The sequence below is a fragment of the Pavona decussata genome, unplaced genomic scaffold, assembly GCF_977016875.1.
Source record: "Pavona decussata unplaced genomic scaffold, jaPavDecu1.1 SCAFFOLD_286, whole genome shotgun sequence".
Classification (NCBI taxonomy): Eukaryota; Metazoa; Cnidaria; class Anthozoa; order Scleractinia; family Agariciidae; genus Pavona; species Pavona decussata.
The window spans coordinates 1445863-1461678 of NW_028145687.1; the positions used below are offsets into that span (position 1 = coordinate 1445863).

General features: G+C 41.4%; 1 protein-coding gene, 1 long non-coding RNA gene and 1 pseudogene across 2 annotated transcripts in view; 2 read left to right on the plus strand and 1 right to left on the minus strand.

Annotated features, from left to right (window-relative positions):
• Positions 1-15816, minus strand: part of LOC146455095 (uncharacterized) — a 65323-nt gene that overhangs the window by 47968 nt on the left and 1539 nt on the right. The gene's annotated exons all lie outside the window — the stretch shown is intronic.
• LOC146455102 (E3 ubiquitin-protein ligase TRIM45-like) lies at positions 772-3043 on the plus strand (annotated as a pseudogene).
• LOC146455103 (E3 ubiquitin-protein ligase TRIM45-like) lies at positions 13276-15660 on the plus strand. The gene has a single exon (XM_085094782.1). It carries the CDS (start codon positions 13315-13317, stop codon positions 15487-15489), a length of 2175 nt encoding a protein of 724 aa, XP_084950908.1. The 5' UTR covers positions 13276-13314; the 3' UTR covers positions 15490-15660.

Sequence of the window (15816 nt, forward strand, 5' to 3'; positions counted from 1 at the left end):
AACCCGAGTATCTCGAGATGCGCAGAACATATGCGCAGTATCAATAGTAGGCACCGTCCTTAATCCGTTTGAAACTATCCGGAGAAAGCAGAACTTAGCAAGTGCTCTTGGTATCCAAAAAGAAAATTGGGGATAACCATGCATTTTGCAGAGATAATAAAGCTACAATTTGGGAAAAAATGCCATACATTGCTTTGTATTTTACTGCTTTTACAATTATTGTTCCGTAATTATCTCTTTAAAAATGAATGGTTACCCCCACTTATGTTTTTGGATTCCAATAGGCCTTGCCAAGGTCTTCTTTTTCCGCATAGTCATATCAAAACTGGGCAAACATTCTTCTGTATTAGTAGGCACCGTCCTTAACCTTTGGTATGACAAGCATCTTCGTTTTCAGCACGTCAAATTTAATACTTTAGAAAACTCCTGTTACCGACTTTTACTAAGAAATGCTCCTTGATTTATCTGAGAATGACTTTATTTAAATATCTACTAGTCTAATATGAACTCCTGGTAAAGTAATACAATGATAACGTTCGATCTGTATCCCATTAACTTCTATTTCGATCTCGTTGTTTTCTTGACAAAATACTTTGCGCTTTGAGCTCGATTCCCCCATCTTCCTTTTCGCGCACGTACAAACAAGAAAAAGCCTGCGGAGAAGGCAGAGATCAATAAATCACGCAACCAGAACTTCTGTCATGCAACAACGCACTCAACACAAAAAGCCGTTTTGAGGTCACAAAGTTAGCTAGACATTGATCTGTCTGGTTGAAAGCAAATACATTCCGATTTCTCGGAATTATAAACAATAGTTGGGCGTGCTTGATTTCGCATTTGCGATGGAATCTCTCTTAAAAAACCTAAAAGAACACGTTTCATGTTCGATTTGTTTGGATACTTTCACTGAACCCAAGACAATAACATGTCTGCACACCTTCTGTTGCGAGTGTTTGAAGAGGCATGCTCTAACAACCCAGCAACATGGAAAATTTCGCTGTCCTGAGTGCCAAGCCCAAGTTGACGTCCCTGACAGCTTCGATAAATTGCCGACCGGTTTTCTACAGAATAGTTTGCTAGGTGTTCTCGCTGTACAGCAGAGTGGCGATGGAAGCGAGATTAATTGCGGCAACTGCAGGAAAAAGAGCGCTCAGACAAGCTTTTGCTTCGAATGCGGAAAATTCATGTGCCCTGACTGTGTAAACGCACATTAACTTCTAAGAAATGTCGCGTTTGAAGGACACAAAGTCAGACCAATAAAACACTTTCAAGCGCAAGACTACGAGGCTCTTCTAAAGCGACAATCCTTCTGCTCACAGCAGTACCACGAGCGAGAGGTAACGAGGTTTTTTTGCATCGACTGCCAGACTTGTGTGTGCCAGGTTTGTGTTGTCACAGATCACAAGAATCATACTGTTGATCCGCTTGACAAAGCAGCTGATGCCGAGAAAGCTAAAGTCATGGCGGCAGCCGAGTTGATCAAAGAAAACAGCAAGGTCTGTAGTGACATGATTGGTGAGTTTGAGCAAACAGCTGTTGATCTGGAAACTAACTCCATAGCCGCTAAACAGAAAGTTTCCCAAACCGCCGAACAAATGATCGACAAGATTAGAGAACGCGAGCGGGAGGCCATTGCCACGATCGAGAACACGCGCGTATCGAGAAATGAGAAATTAAACGCCGCTAAGGCACAAGTACAGTCGTTGGTCAAACAAATGAATCAAGCAGTCGAGTTTGCTAGCAACCTAGTTCAAAGAAGCTCAAGTTCAGATATCATGCAAAGCACGAAAAACCTAGAGAAACGGTTTGAAGATCTTAACAAGATCACGGCCCCAGGACTTCCGGTTAGCTCATTTGTGAAGTTTGTCTCGACAGCTGAACCAGAGAATTTGAACCTCGGTGTCACTGCAATCAGCGAACCGATTGTAAAAGGACTGACTCAAGATTTCCAAGCTGGAGTAGAAACAGAGTTAGTCATCTCTCCAAAACTGATTAATGAAGGTCAAGGAACATTTCACGTTGGAGTTCTCGTGGAACCCACTAAACAAGTAGGAAGTATGACGACTATCCAAAGAGAAGATGGAAATTTCCTGGTGAAGTTTACTCCTAAGGTGCCAGGCACGTACAACATTAAAGTGACTATAAACGGGGACAGTCTTCATCAGAGTCCTTTCATTGTCCAGGTGAAGGAACGCCGGCTTGAAATTGTGGGCGAGTTGGATTTAAAAGGAGAAATTCTTGAAATGCCACATGGGATTGCTGTTAACAGTAAAGGGGTGATTGCTGTCGGCGACAACATTAGACACTGTGTCCTGATATTTGACAAAGAAGGAAAGTATCTGCGAAAATTTGGCTACGAAGGAGAAAATGCTGGGCAGTTTAAATATCCAACTGGTGTAACATATCTTAACGACGACCATATTCTAGTGGCGGATGAGTGCAATCACCGCATTCAGCAGTTTAATGTACACACGGGGAACTTTGTGAAAGCTTTTGGAAAGGAGGGAGCAGGAGAGGGCGAGTTGTCGAATCCAGAAGGTGTTTGTATGGACGGTGAAGGACGCGTTGGTGTAGCCGACTGGGGCAACAACAGAATTCAGGTCTTCACAAAGGATGGTGAACCAGTGTTTACATTTGGAGATAGCGGCTCAGAAAAACTTAACCGTCCAGCTGGATGTATTTTCCATCAAAACATGTTCATTATTTCTGATAGAGGGAACAAGTCGAACAACTGTTTAAAAATCTTTGATCGTTCATGGAAGTTTCTGCGCAAGATTGGAGAAAAACGGAAAGATGACGGACAGTTGAAGGGGCCCATTGGTTTGTGCATTGAAAATTTTGGCGATCATCACAACATTCTTGTTTGTGATACTGACAATAAACGAATTGTTCAGTTTTCAGTGGAAGGTTCTTTCAGTGGAAAAACTGTTACTGAGCTACAATGGCCCGCTGGGATAGCTTCAACATCAGATGGACGGATTTTAGTGACCGATTCTGGAGCGAGAAAAGTATATCTCTTAAAATAAACACGAGAACCGTAAACGAGGACTTATTCAAACTTGCACTTGTTTAGTGCGTGTTCAAAATCTAAAGACAGGGCGGGCTTTAGAAGTATGTAGAAGCTCAGTATTTTGTTTCCAAGTCTTTTTTTCTCTGGGAACAAGGTTGTGAACGGTCTCCCCAAATGAAAGCTGCTGTCAAGTATCCGAAGATACATGTAACAGGCGCCGCAGCGCTTTTCTAAGCCGTAACTATGTTACTCAAAGTATATAAAATAAGGCATGATTTTATTTGTCCACCGTGGAACGAGAAAATTAAACAAGTTAAGCGTTAGCGACCTTTGCGAATTAGAGAAAATCTTTATCTTATCGTTGACGTTTTTTAAATGTCTGTCCGGCAATCTTTGAAAAATAAAAGTGTTAAAGGCAAACGATCACAAAAAATCGTCAAGATTCTTGAAGATCATGACAAACTCTAAATCAGATTTCTGATTGTAAACTGGAACTTTTCTAATGAATTGTTACAATCCCAAAAATAGGCACTCGAAGGAGTGCATGTGGTTTCTGCTACCTTTATATAAAGTTATTGCCCGTGTTCGAGTTACCCTTAAAAAGGAAAAGGCCATTCTAAGAAAATGCAAGAGAATCTCTTCAAAGATCAATAAATTATATGTGACTGTTACATTTACTGTAGGATTTTTGTCTGCTTTATTAACTCCCGTTCTGTGCATTTATGAAAAAGTTGCAAATGTGATGAGAGGATTTATAGATATTTAGTTTAATTTGCTTTGCTGAGAAAAATATGAAAAAACCAACGTAGAGAATATTTAGTTCCTTAGTTTGAAGTTCAATAAACTGTAAACATAACCTGTTGTATTCATTTAGGACCATTTATAGGCGTAAACGGTTCCTATAAGATCATAACTGTAATTGAGCGTTGAAGTGTTATTGTAACCTGCGCTAGCCTTTTGTTAAACTGTTATCCACCTGTGTAACTTTTGAAAGTAATTAATGTTTGAGGATAAGCTTAGGTTTCATCCAATAGACTTTCAGAAATGATTTTTGTATTCTGTAATCTGACTCGTTGGAAAATGATATAATTCGAATCGCTTCACTAGCTTAGGCTTAAATACCCGACATAACTAATCGAACCAAATCGAACGTTCGATTAATCGAACTTAATCGAACCCAATTGAACCCAATCACGCGATTGGATTCGATTGAGTTCGATAATCGAACACAATCGAACCCTCACAAAAAAATTGGGCTAATCGAACCAAATCGAACGTTCGAATGGGTTCGATTAGGTTCGATTGAGTTCGATGGGTTCCATTGAGTTCGCGGATTAGGTTTGATTTTGCATCAGTGAATATATATTTTTCTGGTTGGATTCCCTGGGTCCGGTTGTTAGTTGAAAATGGTGCCCGGAGTATGAGAACACACACTGTTTTGGAGATGACTCCAGCAACAAAAATTGATTTTTTTTTCCGTTTTGACGAATCCATGCGACCTTACACGGTTAACAACTCTATTGCTGCTTTTAATTGCCTTACTTGCAAATATGGCAGTTTCATTTATTGCGTTCGACAGCATACTATTCCAATCGTTTTACATTCCCCGCGGGTATCGATCGTGATGCCATGCGATTTCAGGGTTTGGGCGCCGTTTTGTTGTGGCTGGTACATTTGGCCACGATCTCACACGACAAGCCTCGACATTATGCAGCCGTACCTGTTGGCATGATAATGAAGGCACGGACTTCCCGGATCTCACTCCATGTGCTTTTCGCAGTTTCGGTCTTTTCCTCGCAGTTCCTCTTGTCAATACAAAACCGTCGACGAAAGAAAAAACCGATCGAACGCACCTACCTAACCTTTGATTACTACTAGTCCCACGTTATCTTGTGGATGTTGTGTTGAAGACCGCGTTCTTCGTGGTTCTTCGCAAGTCCGTTGAACTTATATCATTTTCGATTTTACAGTAAACTCACTGAATTTTTTATTCCCAAAGGTTATTTCAGTAAAGTGATTGTTAGTTGTTGTTATTAATTTTAACTTATCTACATATGCTAAGACAGTCCCGCCGCTGAACTGGCATATATTTTAAGTGATTTTTTATACCGTTCGATTAGGTTCGATTAGGTTCGATTGGGTTCGGAAATCGAACTCAATCGAACTCTCACACAAATTTTTTGGTTCGATTGTGTTCGATTTCAGAACTAATCGAACCCAATCGTTCGATTAAGTTCGATTAGGTTCGATCAAGTTCGATTACCGGACTGTTCGATTAGTTACGTCGGGTAAATACGAGTGCTTTGTAAGATTTTCCTTGGTTGCATCCTTGGTTACATAGTTGGTTATAGTTTTGGTATTAAACCCTATGTTGGAGCCAAGTTCTGTGTGGTTTTACTGTCTCAAAGAAATTCGCTTGCCGTAAGAGATCTCGGTCCTTCCCGCAGCGAGCGAGTGTTCCCAAGAAGAAAGGCCTTTACCCAAGTGATTTTATAGGGTTTCCCCATCCGTCCGTGTTTCCGTTTTGTGAAAGCAAAACCTGTTTTCACACAAAGCTGGGGTGTTACTTTGGTAGGTGTATGTTATAATGTTAGTGGGGTTGCAAATTTGTAGGGAGGTTATTTTCCAAGTGAAAAAGGGGGATTTTTAGACTGCCATTATATGGTATGCGTTATTGACCAAGCGTGAGCGAAGCTCAAGTCCTCCAGGTAGGTTTCAAACTATCATCTGTAGCAAAGTCAGCGACCAAAGGAATTCTAAACATGCGGTCCATTTTAAAGCAGCCAATCAATGCTTCGGGCCTGCGCAACGATTGTAGAATATTGCAGTAAAAAAGCAATGTTGTATAAAATTGAAAGGGGTACATGAACAGCTCTCTGGCAGTGCCAAAATTGTGCAGCGTAATTTGATCGTGTTGTCACATGGGTGAATTATTTAAGTATGCACTGGAGGATTCGGTTTGTTTACACCTTAATACACAGGGGACAGCAATAGATATGGTTTGGCTCTCCCATGGTTTACATAAGATCGCGGTGAAGATAAACAGACAATAAGCTTTCTTAATTGAAAAATTTATTCAGACAGACCTGTGTTCACCCTTGAAAAGCAAATAAGTTCAATTTTCGCCTCGAATGAAGCTACATGAAGGAGACCGATCCAAGCACACTGCGAGTCACTAAAGTCTGGTTCTCATATAATCGTTACGATCGTTACAATCGCTGCAAAATGCGACCAGCGATCCCAGCGATGATAATGATCGTAACGATTGCTTTGATTCTCATATGATCGCTACGATCGCTAACATGTTTCTGAGCAGTACGCTCACGCGCGCTCCTGTAGCAGCGTGTGTTGAATTATGGGATACAAAGTCCAATGTTGTAATGACTAATGGGATATTTCGAGTCGCTACGATCACTACGATCGCAGCTCATATGCAAATAATCTAAAAAAAGAGCAGGGCTGATTTCATGGTCAGGGAAGTATATTTTCCAATATTTCGAAAGGCACGGCCTTTCATCTTCAGGGTATGTACCCTGAAGAAGAAAGGCCGTGCCTTTCGAAGTATTGGAAAATATACTCCCCTGACCGTGAAATCAGCCCTGCTCTTTTTTAAGATTATTTGCTTTACAATTTTTTTGCTGATTAGATCCTTCACTACAGGATCCGGTACTTTTATTTTGTCACGGTGGTCCTTGCAAACACAGTTTATCACTGGTTTTTACTGAGCAGCTCATATGGTCGTTTTGATCGCTACGATCGTCGAGATAGAAATTTTTCTGTCAGCGATCGCGATCACTGTGATCGCTACGATCATTAAGATCGCTATGATCGCCGAACAGAGCGATTCTCATATGATCGCTATGATGGCTGGTCGCATTTTGCAGCGATCATAGCGATCGTAGCGATTATATGAGAACCAGCCTTAAAGCACAATATCTCGACTCTATGAAACTGAGTACGCTTTTCGTAAATTTCGCCAAAGCTATTTGAAATGTGACAAATCGACCCATTTAACATAAGGCACGGTAAAATTCATATTCAAACCTGTAGTTTTTGTAAAGTGGATTCACAGGAGCACACCAAAATTCCGTGAACTTCTACAGCTCATGTGATGATTTGCAGATCTTGTTTGCGATCGCACATGTTGCGCCTTGACACAATCTCGAACAGGAATTTCTTCGCTATGAACTCACTGATTTCCTCTTTTTAAGCAGCCGAGTGTTCCTTAGAAGTTGTGCTTTTGATTTACAGTATTGAAAACCTGTGTTTTCCTTCCAAGAACCACAAACTGCCACCTTGAAAATCCGCGCGTGAGAGACCCGGCAGCCATTTTAAATTGAATACAAAGTCTCTTCCGTACGAATAAAGCCGACTAAGATCTCGTAACCTGTCGTGCTGAACCTTCGGCATTTCGAACCTTTACGGAGAATGTACTTTATACTTTCTTACTTTCTTACCGGCTTACACTACACGATGACAATGTAGGTTTCATCTGCAGAAGCTGAAACCACAAAAATAATGGCTCCACTTACCAACCATACCTCTTGGTAATTGGAAACCAAGAGCGCGTTACATTGGAAATCAACTGGAATTGTTTCTTTACTGGAAATTTTTTTGTGAGAAGGAATACCTTCAGAGCTATTCCTCTTTTCTCATTTTACCGCAATTACCGGTTTATTGACCAAAATTGCCAATGGAAAGAACCGTTCCATTTGATTCCCGACCGGAAAAACTGGTTTTTCCATATACAGTCAACTCCCTTTATTGCGGACACCCTTGGGACCGCAAGTGGCGAGAGTCCGTATTAGCGGGAATTTATTTCAATTAAACGTTTGTAATTTATTATTACCGGGGATTTAGCTACTGTTGTCCGTATTATTGGGGTGTCCGTAATAGCGAGGTGTCCGTTCCCATGGGTTTTTACAAAGGAGAAGCTCTGAGAACTAGGTTGAAAAATCGAGAATTGTCCTGTTCTATTTCAGTGATGGAAAATGATTACCGGTTTTTTCCATAAATTGGAAAAACTCCGATTCTGGAATTGTTTGAAAGGGATGAGACCTCGAGTTTACTGAACTTCGAGTATCCGAGTAAAGAGTCGTTGCTCCTCCACTGGCCTTAAACATATTTTATTTTAAAATAAGTCTTTTTTTTACCTAAAAATCTGTTTAAAATCCCTAAAAGATTAATTAAATTACAAATGCTTATTGGTGAAAATTGTTAATTAAAAATCCCTCTAATCCCCCACCGGGGTTCTTTGTAGCCGCCATGGCGAAAATCTGTGCCACGTATCTCGATTTGTTTTGAAGACTAACTTAACAATGAACAACATACAACAAATTATTATTCCACTATTATGTCAATTCACCAAATAAGGTCAAGGGAACGCGCTAAATATAGGACCATAATTCACTGTAGTGTCCTGGTTTGACCGGTTTACAACAGAGCGAATACGGACAAAGACATTTTATACCATGCCCGAGAAATAGAGACCATTAAATTGTCTTCTAATTGTTTTTTCAAAGCGAAATCCGCAAAATCTAGCAATATTTCTTGATTGTTTTTAATAAAACAATTCTTCCACTCACGCTTGTTGGATATGAGATGATTTTAGCCAACTCGGCGCTACGCGCCTCGTTGGCTATCTATCACCTCTTATAATCCATCAAATATTTTCGCTTGCGCGCGATTGGTCTAAACGCGTCATGTGACCGAATATACCCAGCTGAAACTGAGGAATATCCGATGATATTCCCCAATTTTAAAAAACTTCAAGGCACGTCAACTTTACAATTAAAATTAATGTCAAGATGGGGGAACGGTTTGTTTTTGTGACAAAAGGAGAGATAAACCTGCTGGTCGATGAAGCAGTATTAGAAAACAACATATACGCTCTAAACGTTTTTGACGGTAAACTGTTCTTAAACGAAATGTTTAAATACTCAAGCTTGTTGCTACATGTTGCGAAAAATATTTGAAGGATAATAACCACAATAGCCTCCAATAGCCTCTGGCTTTTTAAAAAAATATGCTCAGATATTTGTCCTTGCATATTATCCGCTCCTCGAAGCTCACAGTTTTCCTCGAGCTTCGCTCTCGAAAACCAGTTCGCTTCTCGGAACAGATAATGTCCGCGGACAAATATCTGAGCATATTTTCGCGCCAATTGGAGGCTATTGTTTATATATCCAACGTGCGCTCGTGGAATAATTGTTAAATAACCTCATGGCTAATTCCCATAGTCCATCCTTTGAATGATGATTGTGATACACATGCGTTCAAACTCCAGTCCCGTTCCAAACAACGAATCCATTAGTAGCCAGTCCTCGCCTCCCCACTTGTTTTTATGAATGGGAAATCCCCCTGCTCGGTCCCAGTCCGATTTGTACAATCCTATTAACCCGTAGCCGTACACCTGCCAAATTCCCTCCAAATTTGTCGGGTTTGCACCACATTTCATCTGAACAATGATTGGTGTGTAGACCATGCTGCAACGTGAAATGGAACAAAGGTTAGGTTAAATCCCCGGGGGGGAGGTACTCCTATATATGAGCTATATAGGTATGTGCCGCTGTGAAGGGTATGGTTTTCAGCGAGTTTACTCTCGAATAGGGTATAGAAATCAGAGAGTTTTGGTCTAGCATAGGGTACCATTTCCCGCGAAACTAATCAGTTGCTTGAAGAATTTAGTTTGGAATTTTTCCCGTAAATGACATTTAAAAATCGGTACGGCGGGCAGTACGACGTCTACGATAGGGTAGGGATTTTTGGTGTTTATTCTAGAAAAGGGTTGCAAAATAAAGGTTACCATGGTCAAGTATAGGTTAAGGTTCTCAGAGTCCCAGAGGCACACCCCCAGCTAAAAATTATGGGAGTAGGGTGATCCCCAAAATTAATCATCATTCATTCTAGGCAGGGTTTTAATCGTATTTCTTGTGGGTGTTTTGTTGTTCACATCCTTACGGGAACGTGATGTGTATTGCAAAAGTTACCCATGTGATCTTGTTCCAAACTCCCTGATGAAGTCTGTAGTTATCAGACGAAACCGGTCGGAGAATAACCCTTGAGTATAGACAAGATTCCGTTGCTGGGTTCTGCTCACTAGTACCTTGTTAAAAAATTGTTTAAAACAATCATCCGTGTCCACGCTAAAACGATAGAAAACGCCGATCATTTTCATCAAAAACGAACTCTAGAGTGGAAACATTTTTTTCTGGAAATGTGGCAAAGTACTAACATTGTGGATCGACAGGCGCAAATGACCGTTGTAACGCGGTTTACTCATAGCGTATCAACATCCTTGATCGTTTTAGTGTGAACGGAAAAAGCCTGCGAACACGATAATGTGGACCAATGATTTCCATGCGTTTTCGGTAAACAAAAACGGGGGGCTTCGAAAACGTATATCCGTGTCATACCCACGGAGCAGAACTCATTCTGTTTCTGGGTCGTTCCATTTTAAAGAGGTTAGTGACGCTACTAGGGAGTTTTAGCAACGACGACGGCAACGACAACGAGAACGCCACAAAACAATAGGGTTAATGAGCAAAAACAATCGCTCTGCACGTGCGTTTTACATTTTGGTACATTCCTTAACAGGCTTTCGGAATCGGATCTTGTGTGATCAGGAGCGGTTGAAGTACGGTGGTTAGCGATTTTCTTCCATCCCAATAACTCAGCGGCCCTGAACAGTGAGCTTGTTTCCAGACACTTCCCCCTGCAATTTCCTGATGGGGAATACGCTTCACGTGTAGTGATAGGGCATCACTTGTCAATGGCAGTGCCCCTGGTTTTCCTTTCTTCAAAAACCAAATAACTCGGGCCTCGTCGACCGATACTATGTGATCCATTTTCAAAACAAATTCCTCGACTTCTTTCATTTCTTACTCTGCATGCTCTCCTTCTCCTATTAAGAAGAGAAGTTTGCGGTGCTGTAGAAATACTGTCCATGCTGATTTTTTCTTAATAGTTGAATATGAAAGATGTTGTGTCGCAACCCTTTAAGGCACGAAAAGGCAGAAGAGCGGATACAGACCTAGCTGGAAAATTTTTGTAGATAGGCCTGTTGATGAAATACTTTTGCTTAATTTGTGGCTGTTCCAGACAGGCTAGAAGAAGGCATGTTGGGGGCATTGGCGACAAAAAGCAACAGAACATCAGTATCTCTTACCGATACAACTATGTTGTCGTGGCTGTTGTTGAAGCAATGAATTATCAGACGTGTATCTGCTTCGTCTTGGGTTGCCTTTAGAGCAGACAGGTTGATAGCCCTTTCAAATGACTGCACTTCCCTTTCATCTACAAATCCTCCAGCAGCTACAACAACTTTGTCTGGGGTGCGTTTTCAAATTTACGCTTTTATATTTCATAAGTACGTAAATTATGATCATCCGGGTGAGTGTAGTCCTGAGAAAAACTTTTTGGGGTGAATTGACTGACGTTTCGACAACCTGAACGGAAGTCATCTTCAGAGTCAAGTCAATTGTTGAATGTCGAAGTCGAGATGTTATTGGTCGTTTGCTGCGAACTTTAAATAAATAAATAAAAATGATGATGACGATGATGATGGCCGAACTTGTTATCTGACAATGCAAGGAAGTTAGGGTGAGGGCCACTGCCATCTTCAATAATACCTCTGGTAGGGCGAGTGGATTTTGTGCGTCATTTTCTCGTTCCAGACTTGATGAAATCTTCTCGATGCCGATCAAATATGACGTGTACTCGCTGACAACGGGATCCAGCTTCAAGTACCGCAGATAGAAAACCATCTGCAAAGTCCCCAAACGCTTGAGCACCAGACGGTCTCCCCATTGCAGCAACTGATGCCAGACCATCTATTAACAGAAATGAGCCACCTTAAAGCTCTTTTTTACTTTGGCAATTTATTATACTTGTAAGTATGTCAGATTTCTGCCCAGTTATGACCACACTTCATAGCCCAGCGTCATAGGCAATAATTCGGCGTTGAATAACATTTATCTCGGCTCTTGAAGTTGTGGACTTGTCTTTCTCTTTGCTGCTCTTCACAACTTGATGTAAGTTATCGAAACAGGAGAGTTGAAGCGTTATTCTTGTACATCGCGTCCCTGAATTTCACTTCTGGTGATTCATCTTGCTGCTGTTGAGAGACAGCCGCCAACCCTTCCTCCACGAATTCGTTCCTCTGTTGCTGACCAAGCTCAGCAGACTTGACTTTCATCAGTGACAAGATCTTTAGATGAAATGTTTATACAAAGACAGGTTGGATGTTCTGGTGGTAAAAATACTTTGTACTGCTTGAGGATGGTGAGAAATGAACATTCATCCTTCTTTTCATAATCTTTCCTTCCAGGAGTAGAATAATTGTGGGAAAACTTGTCTTTTTCGTCGAATCTAAACATTTTGTGTGTGCTTTGTCACTGGACTAGACTCAGGGACTGGGAGCGAAATTAAGGAAGCGTGGTCGGAAACACATTTCCGTCTTAATACTAAAAAGGGAAACAATCAAATTTATAAAAATAGTCACTGCCTTGAACCCAGGATAACAATACACATGAAACAGTTTTCTGTTATAATTGGGCCAGGTTAAATTAACATGTTTCTCCTTGTGAAAGAATATTGTGACATTACATGACGTCATATGTTGCCCCGCGAGACAGCCACGTGCTTATTCCCACAATTTTACGAAGCCAGACACAAATTATGAGTAAATTGATATTACAAGGTCAAAATTTGTGAAAATTGACTCAAAAGTTCCCCATTTCTACATACTTTATTATTGTGATGACGTCATTTTCGATGACATTTCTGTGACGTCATTTTCAGACTGAAGATCGCAAAATTAACTTTGGTATAAAACAAGCATCTTCGTTTTCAGCCCGTCAAATTACTTTAGAAAACTTTTACCAACTTTTAATAAGAAATGCTCCTTGATTTATCTGGGAATGACTTTATCCAAACATCGACTACTGAACTATGAACTCCTGGTAAAGTAATATAATGATAAGGTTCGATCTGTGTCCCATTAACCTCTATTTCGATCTGGTTGTTTTCTTGACAAAATTCTTCGCGCTTTGAGCTTGATTCCCCCATCTTGCTTTTCGCGCTCGCACAAATAAGAAAAAGCCTGCGGAGATCGAGAAGGCAGAGATCAATAAATCACGCAACCAGAACTTATGTCATGCAACAAGGCACTCAACTCAAAAAGCTGTTTTTGAGGTCACAAGGTTAGCTAAAAATTGATCTGTCTGGTTTGAATGCAAATCACCCGCATTCCGATTTCTCGGAATTATAAACAATAGTTGGGTGTGCTTGATTTCGTATTTGCGATGGAATCTCTCTTAAAAAACCTAAAAGAACACGTTACATGTTCGATTTGTTTGGATACTTTCACTGAACCCAAGACAATAACATGTCTGCACACCTTCTGCTGCGAGTGTTTGAAGAGGCATGCTCTAACAACCCAGCAACATAGGAAATTTCGCTGTCCTGAGTGCCAGGCCCAAGTTGGCGTCCCGGACAGCTTCGATAAATTGCCGACCGGTTTTCTTCAGAATAGTTTGCTAGGTGTTCTCTCTGTACAGCAGAGTGGCGATGGAAGCGAGATTAATTGCGGCAACTGCAGGAAAAAGAGCGCTCAGACAAGCTTTTGCTTCGAATGCGGAAAATTCATGTGCCTTGACTGTGTAAACGCACATGAACTTCTAAGAAATATCGCGTTTGAAGGACACAAAGTCAGACCAATAAAACACTTTCAAGCGCAAGACTACGAGGCTCTTCTAAAGCGACAATCGTTCTGCTCACAGCAATACCACGAGCGAGAGGTCACGAGGTTTTTTTGCATCGACTGCCAGACTTGTGTGTGCCAGGTTTGTGTTGTCACAGATCACAAGAATCATACTGTTGATCCGCTTGACAAAGTAGCTGATGCCGAGAAAGCAAAAGTCATGGCGGCAGCCGAGTTGATCAAAGAAAACAGCAAGATCTTTAGCGATATGATTGGTGAGTTTGAGCAAACAGCTGTTGATCTGGAAACTAACTCCATAGCCGCTAAACAGAAAGTTTCCCAAACGGCCGAACAAATGATCAACAAGATTCGTGTACGCGAGCGGGAGGCCATTGCCGCCATCGAGAACACGCGCGTATCGAGAAATGAGAAATTAAACGCCGCTAAGGCACAAGTACAGTCGTTGGTCAAACAAATGAATCAAGCAGTCGAGTTTGCTAGCAACCTAGTTCAAAGAAGCTCAAGTTCAGATATCATGCAAAGCACGAAAAACCTAGAGAAGCGGTTTGAAGATCTTAACAAGATCACGGCCCCAGCACTTCCGGTTAGCTCATTTGTGAAGTTTGTCTCGACAGCTGAACCAGAGAATTTGAACCTCGGTGTCACTGCAATCAGCGAACCCATTGTAGAAGGACTGACTCGAGATTTCCAAGCTGGAGTAGAAACAGAGTTAGTCATCTCTCCAAAACTAATTAATGAAGGTCAAGGAACATTTCACGTTGGAGTTGTCGTGGAACCCGCTGAACAAGTAGGAAGTATGACGACTATCCAAAGAGAAGATGGAAATTTCCTGGTGAAGTTTACTCCTAAATTGCCCGGCACGTACAACATTACAGTGACTATGAACGGAGACAATCTTGATCAGAGTCCTTTCACTGTACAGGTGAAGGAACGACGACTTGAAATTGTGGGCGAGTTGGATTTAAAAGGAGAATTCTTTCAAATGCCACGTGGGATTGCTGTTAACAGTAAAGGGCTGATTGCTGTGAGCGACCACGATAGACACTGTGTCCTGATATTTGACAAAGAAGGAAAGTATCTGCGAAAATTTGGCCACGAAGGAGAAAATGCTGGGCAGTTTAAACAGCCAGCTGGTGTAACATATCTCAATGACGACCATATTCTAGTGGTGGATGAGTGCAATCACCGCATTCAGCAGTTTAATGTACACACGGGGAACTTTGTGAAAGCTTTTGGAAAGGAGGGATCAGGAGAAGGCGAGTTGTGTTCTCCAGAAGACGTCTGTATGGACGGTGAAGGACGCGTTGCTGTAGCCGACTGGGGCAACAACAGAATTCAGGTCTTCACAGAGGATGGTGAACCAGTGTTTACATTTGGAGATAGCGGCTCAGAAAAACTAAACTTACCCAGTGGATGTATTTTCCATCAAAGCATGTTCATTGTTTCTGACAGCGGGAACAACTGTTTAAAAGTCTTTAATCGTTCAGGGAAGTTTCTGCGCAAGATTAGAGAAAAAAACAAAGGTGACGGACAGTTGAACTATCCCTGGGGTCTGTGCATTGAGAAATGTGGCGATCATCACAACATTCTTGTTTGTGATCCTGGCAATAAACGAATTGTTCAGTTTTCAGTGGAAGGTTCTTTCAGTGGAAAAACTGTTACTGAGCTACAAGATCCCTGTGGGATAGCTACAACATCAGATGGACGGATTTTAGTGGGCGATTCTGATGTGGGAAAAGTTTATCTCTTAAAATAAACAATAGAACCGTAAAAGAGAACCTTATCGATGCTTTAAATTAGGAGAACTTTATTCAAACTTGCACTTGTTTAGTGCGTGTTCAAAACCGAAAGACCCGGCGCGGCGGGCTTTGAAAGTTTGTAGAAGCTCACTATTTTGTTCCCAAGACTTTTCTCCCTAGGAACAAGGTTGTAACCCGGGGGGGTCACTTCCTTATAAGAGGCTAATGGGGATGTGCCGCTGGATGGGGTCGCATTTTCACGACTGGATTGACTAAAATGGGGTCGCATTTTCAATAGAGTTACTAGAATGGGGTCGCACATTTTCGAATTTTTCGGGTGAGAA

Coding starts and splice junctions, on each gene's coding strand:
- LOC146455103 (XM_085094782.1), top strand. CDS start 13,315: ATGGAATCTCTCTTAAAAAACCTAAAAGAACACGTTACATGTTCGATT.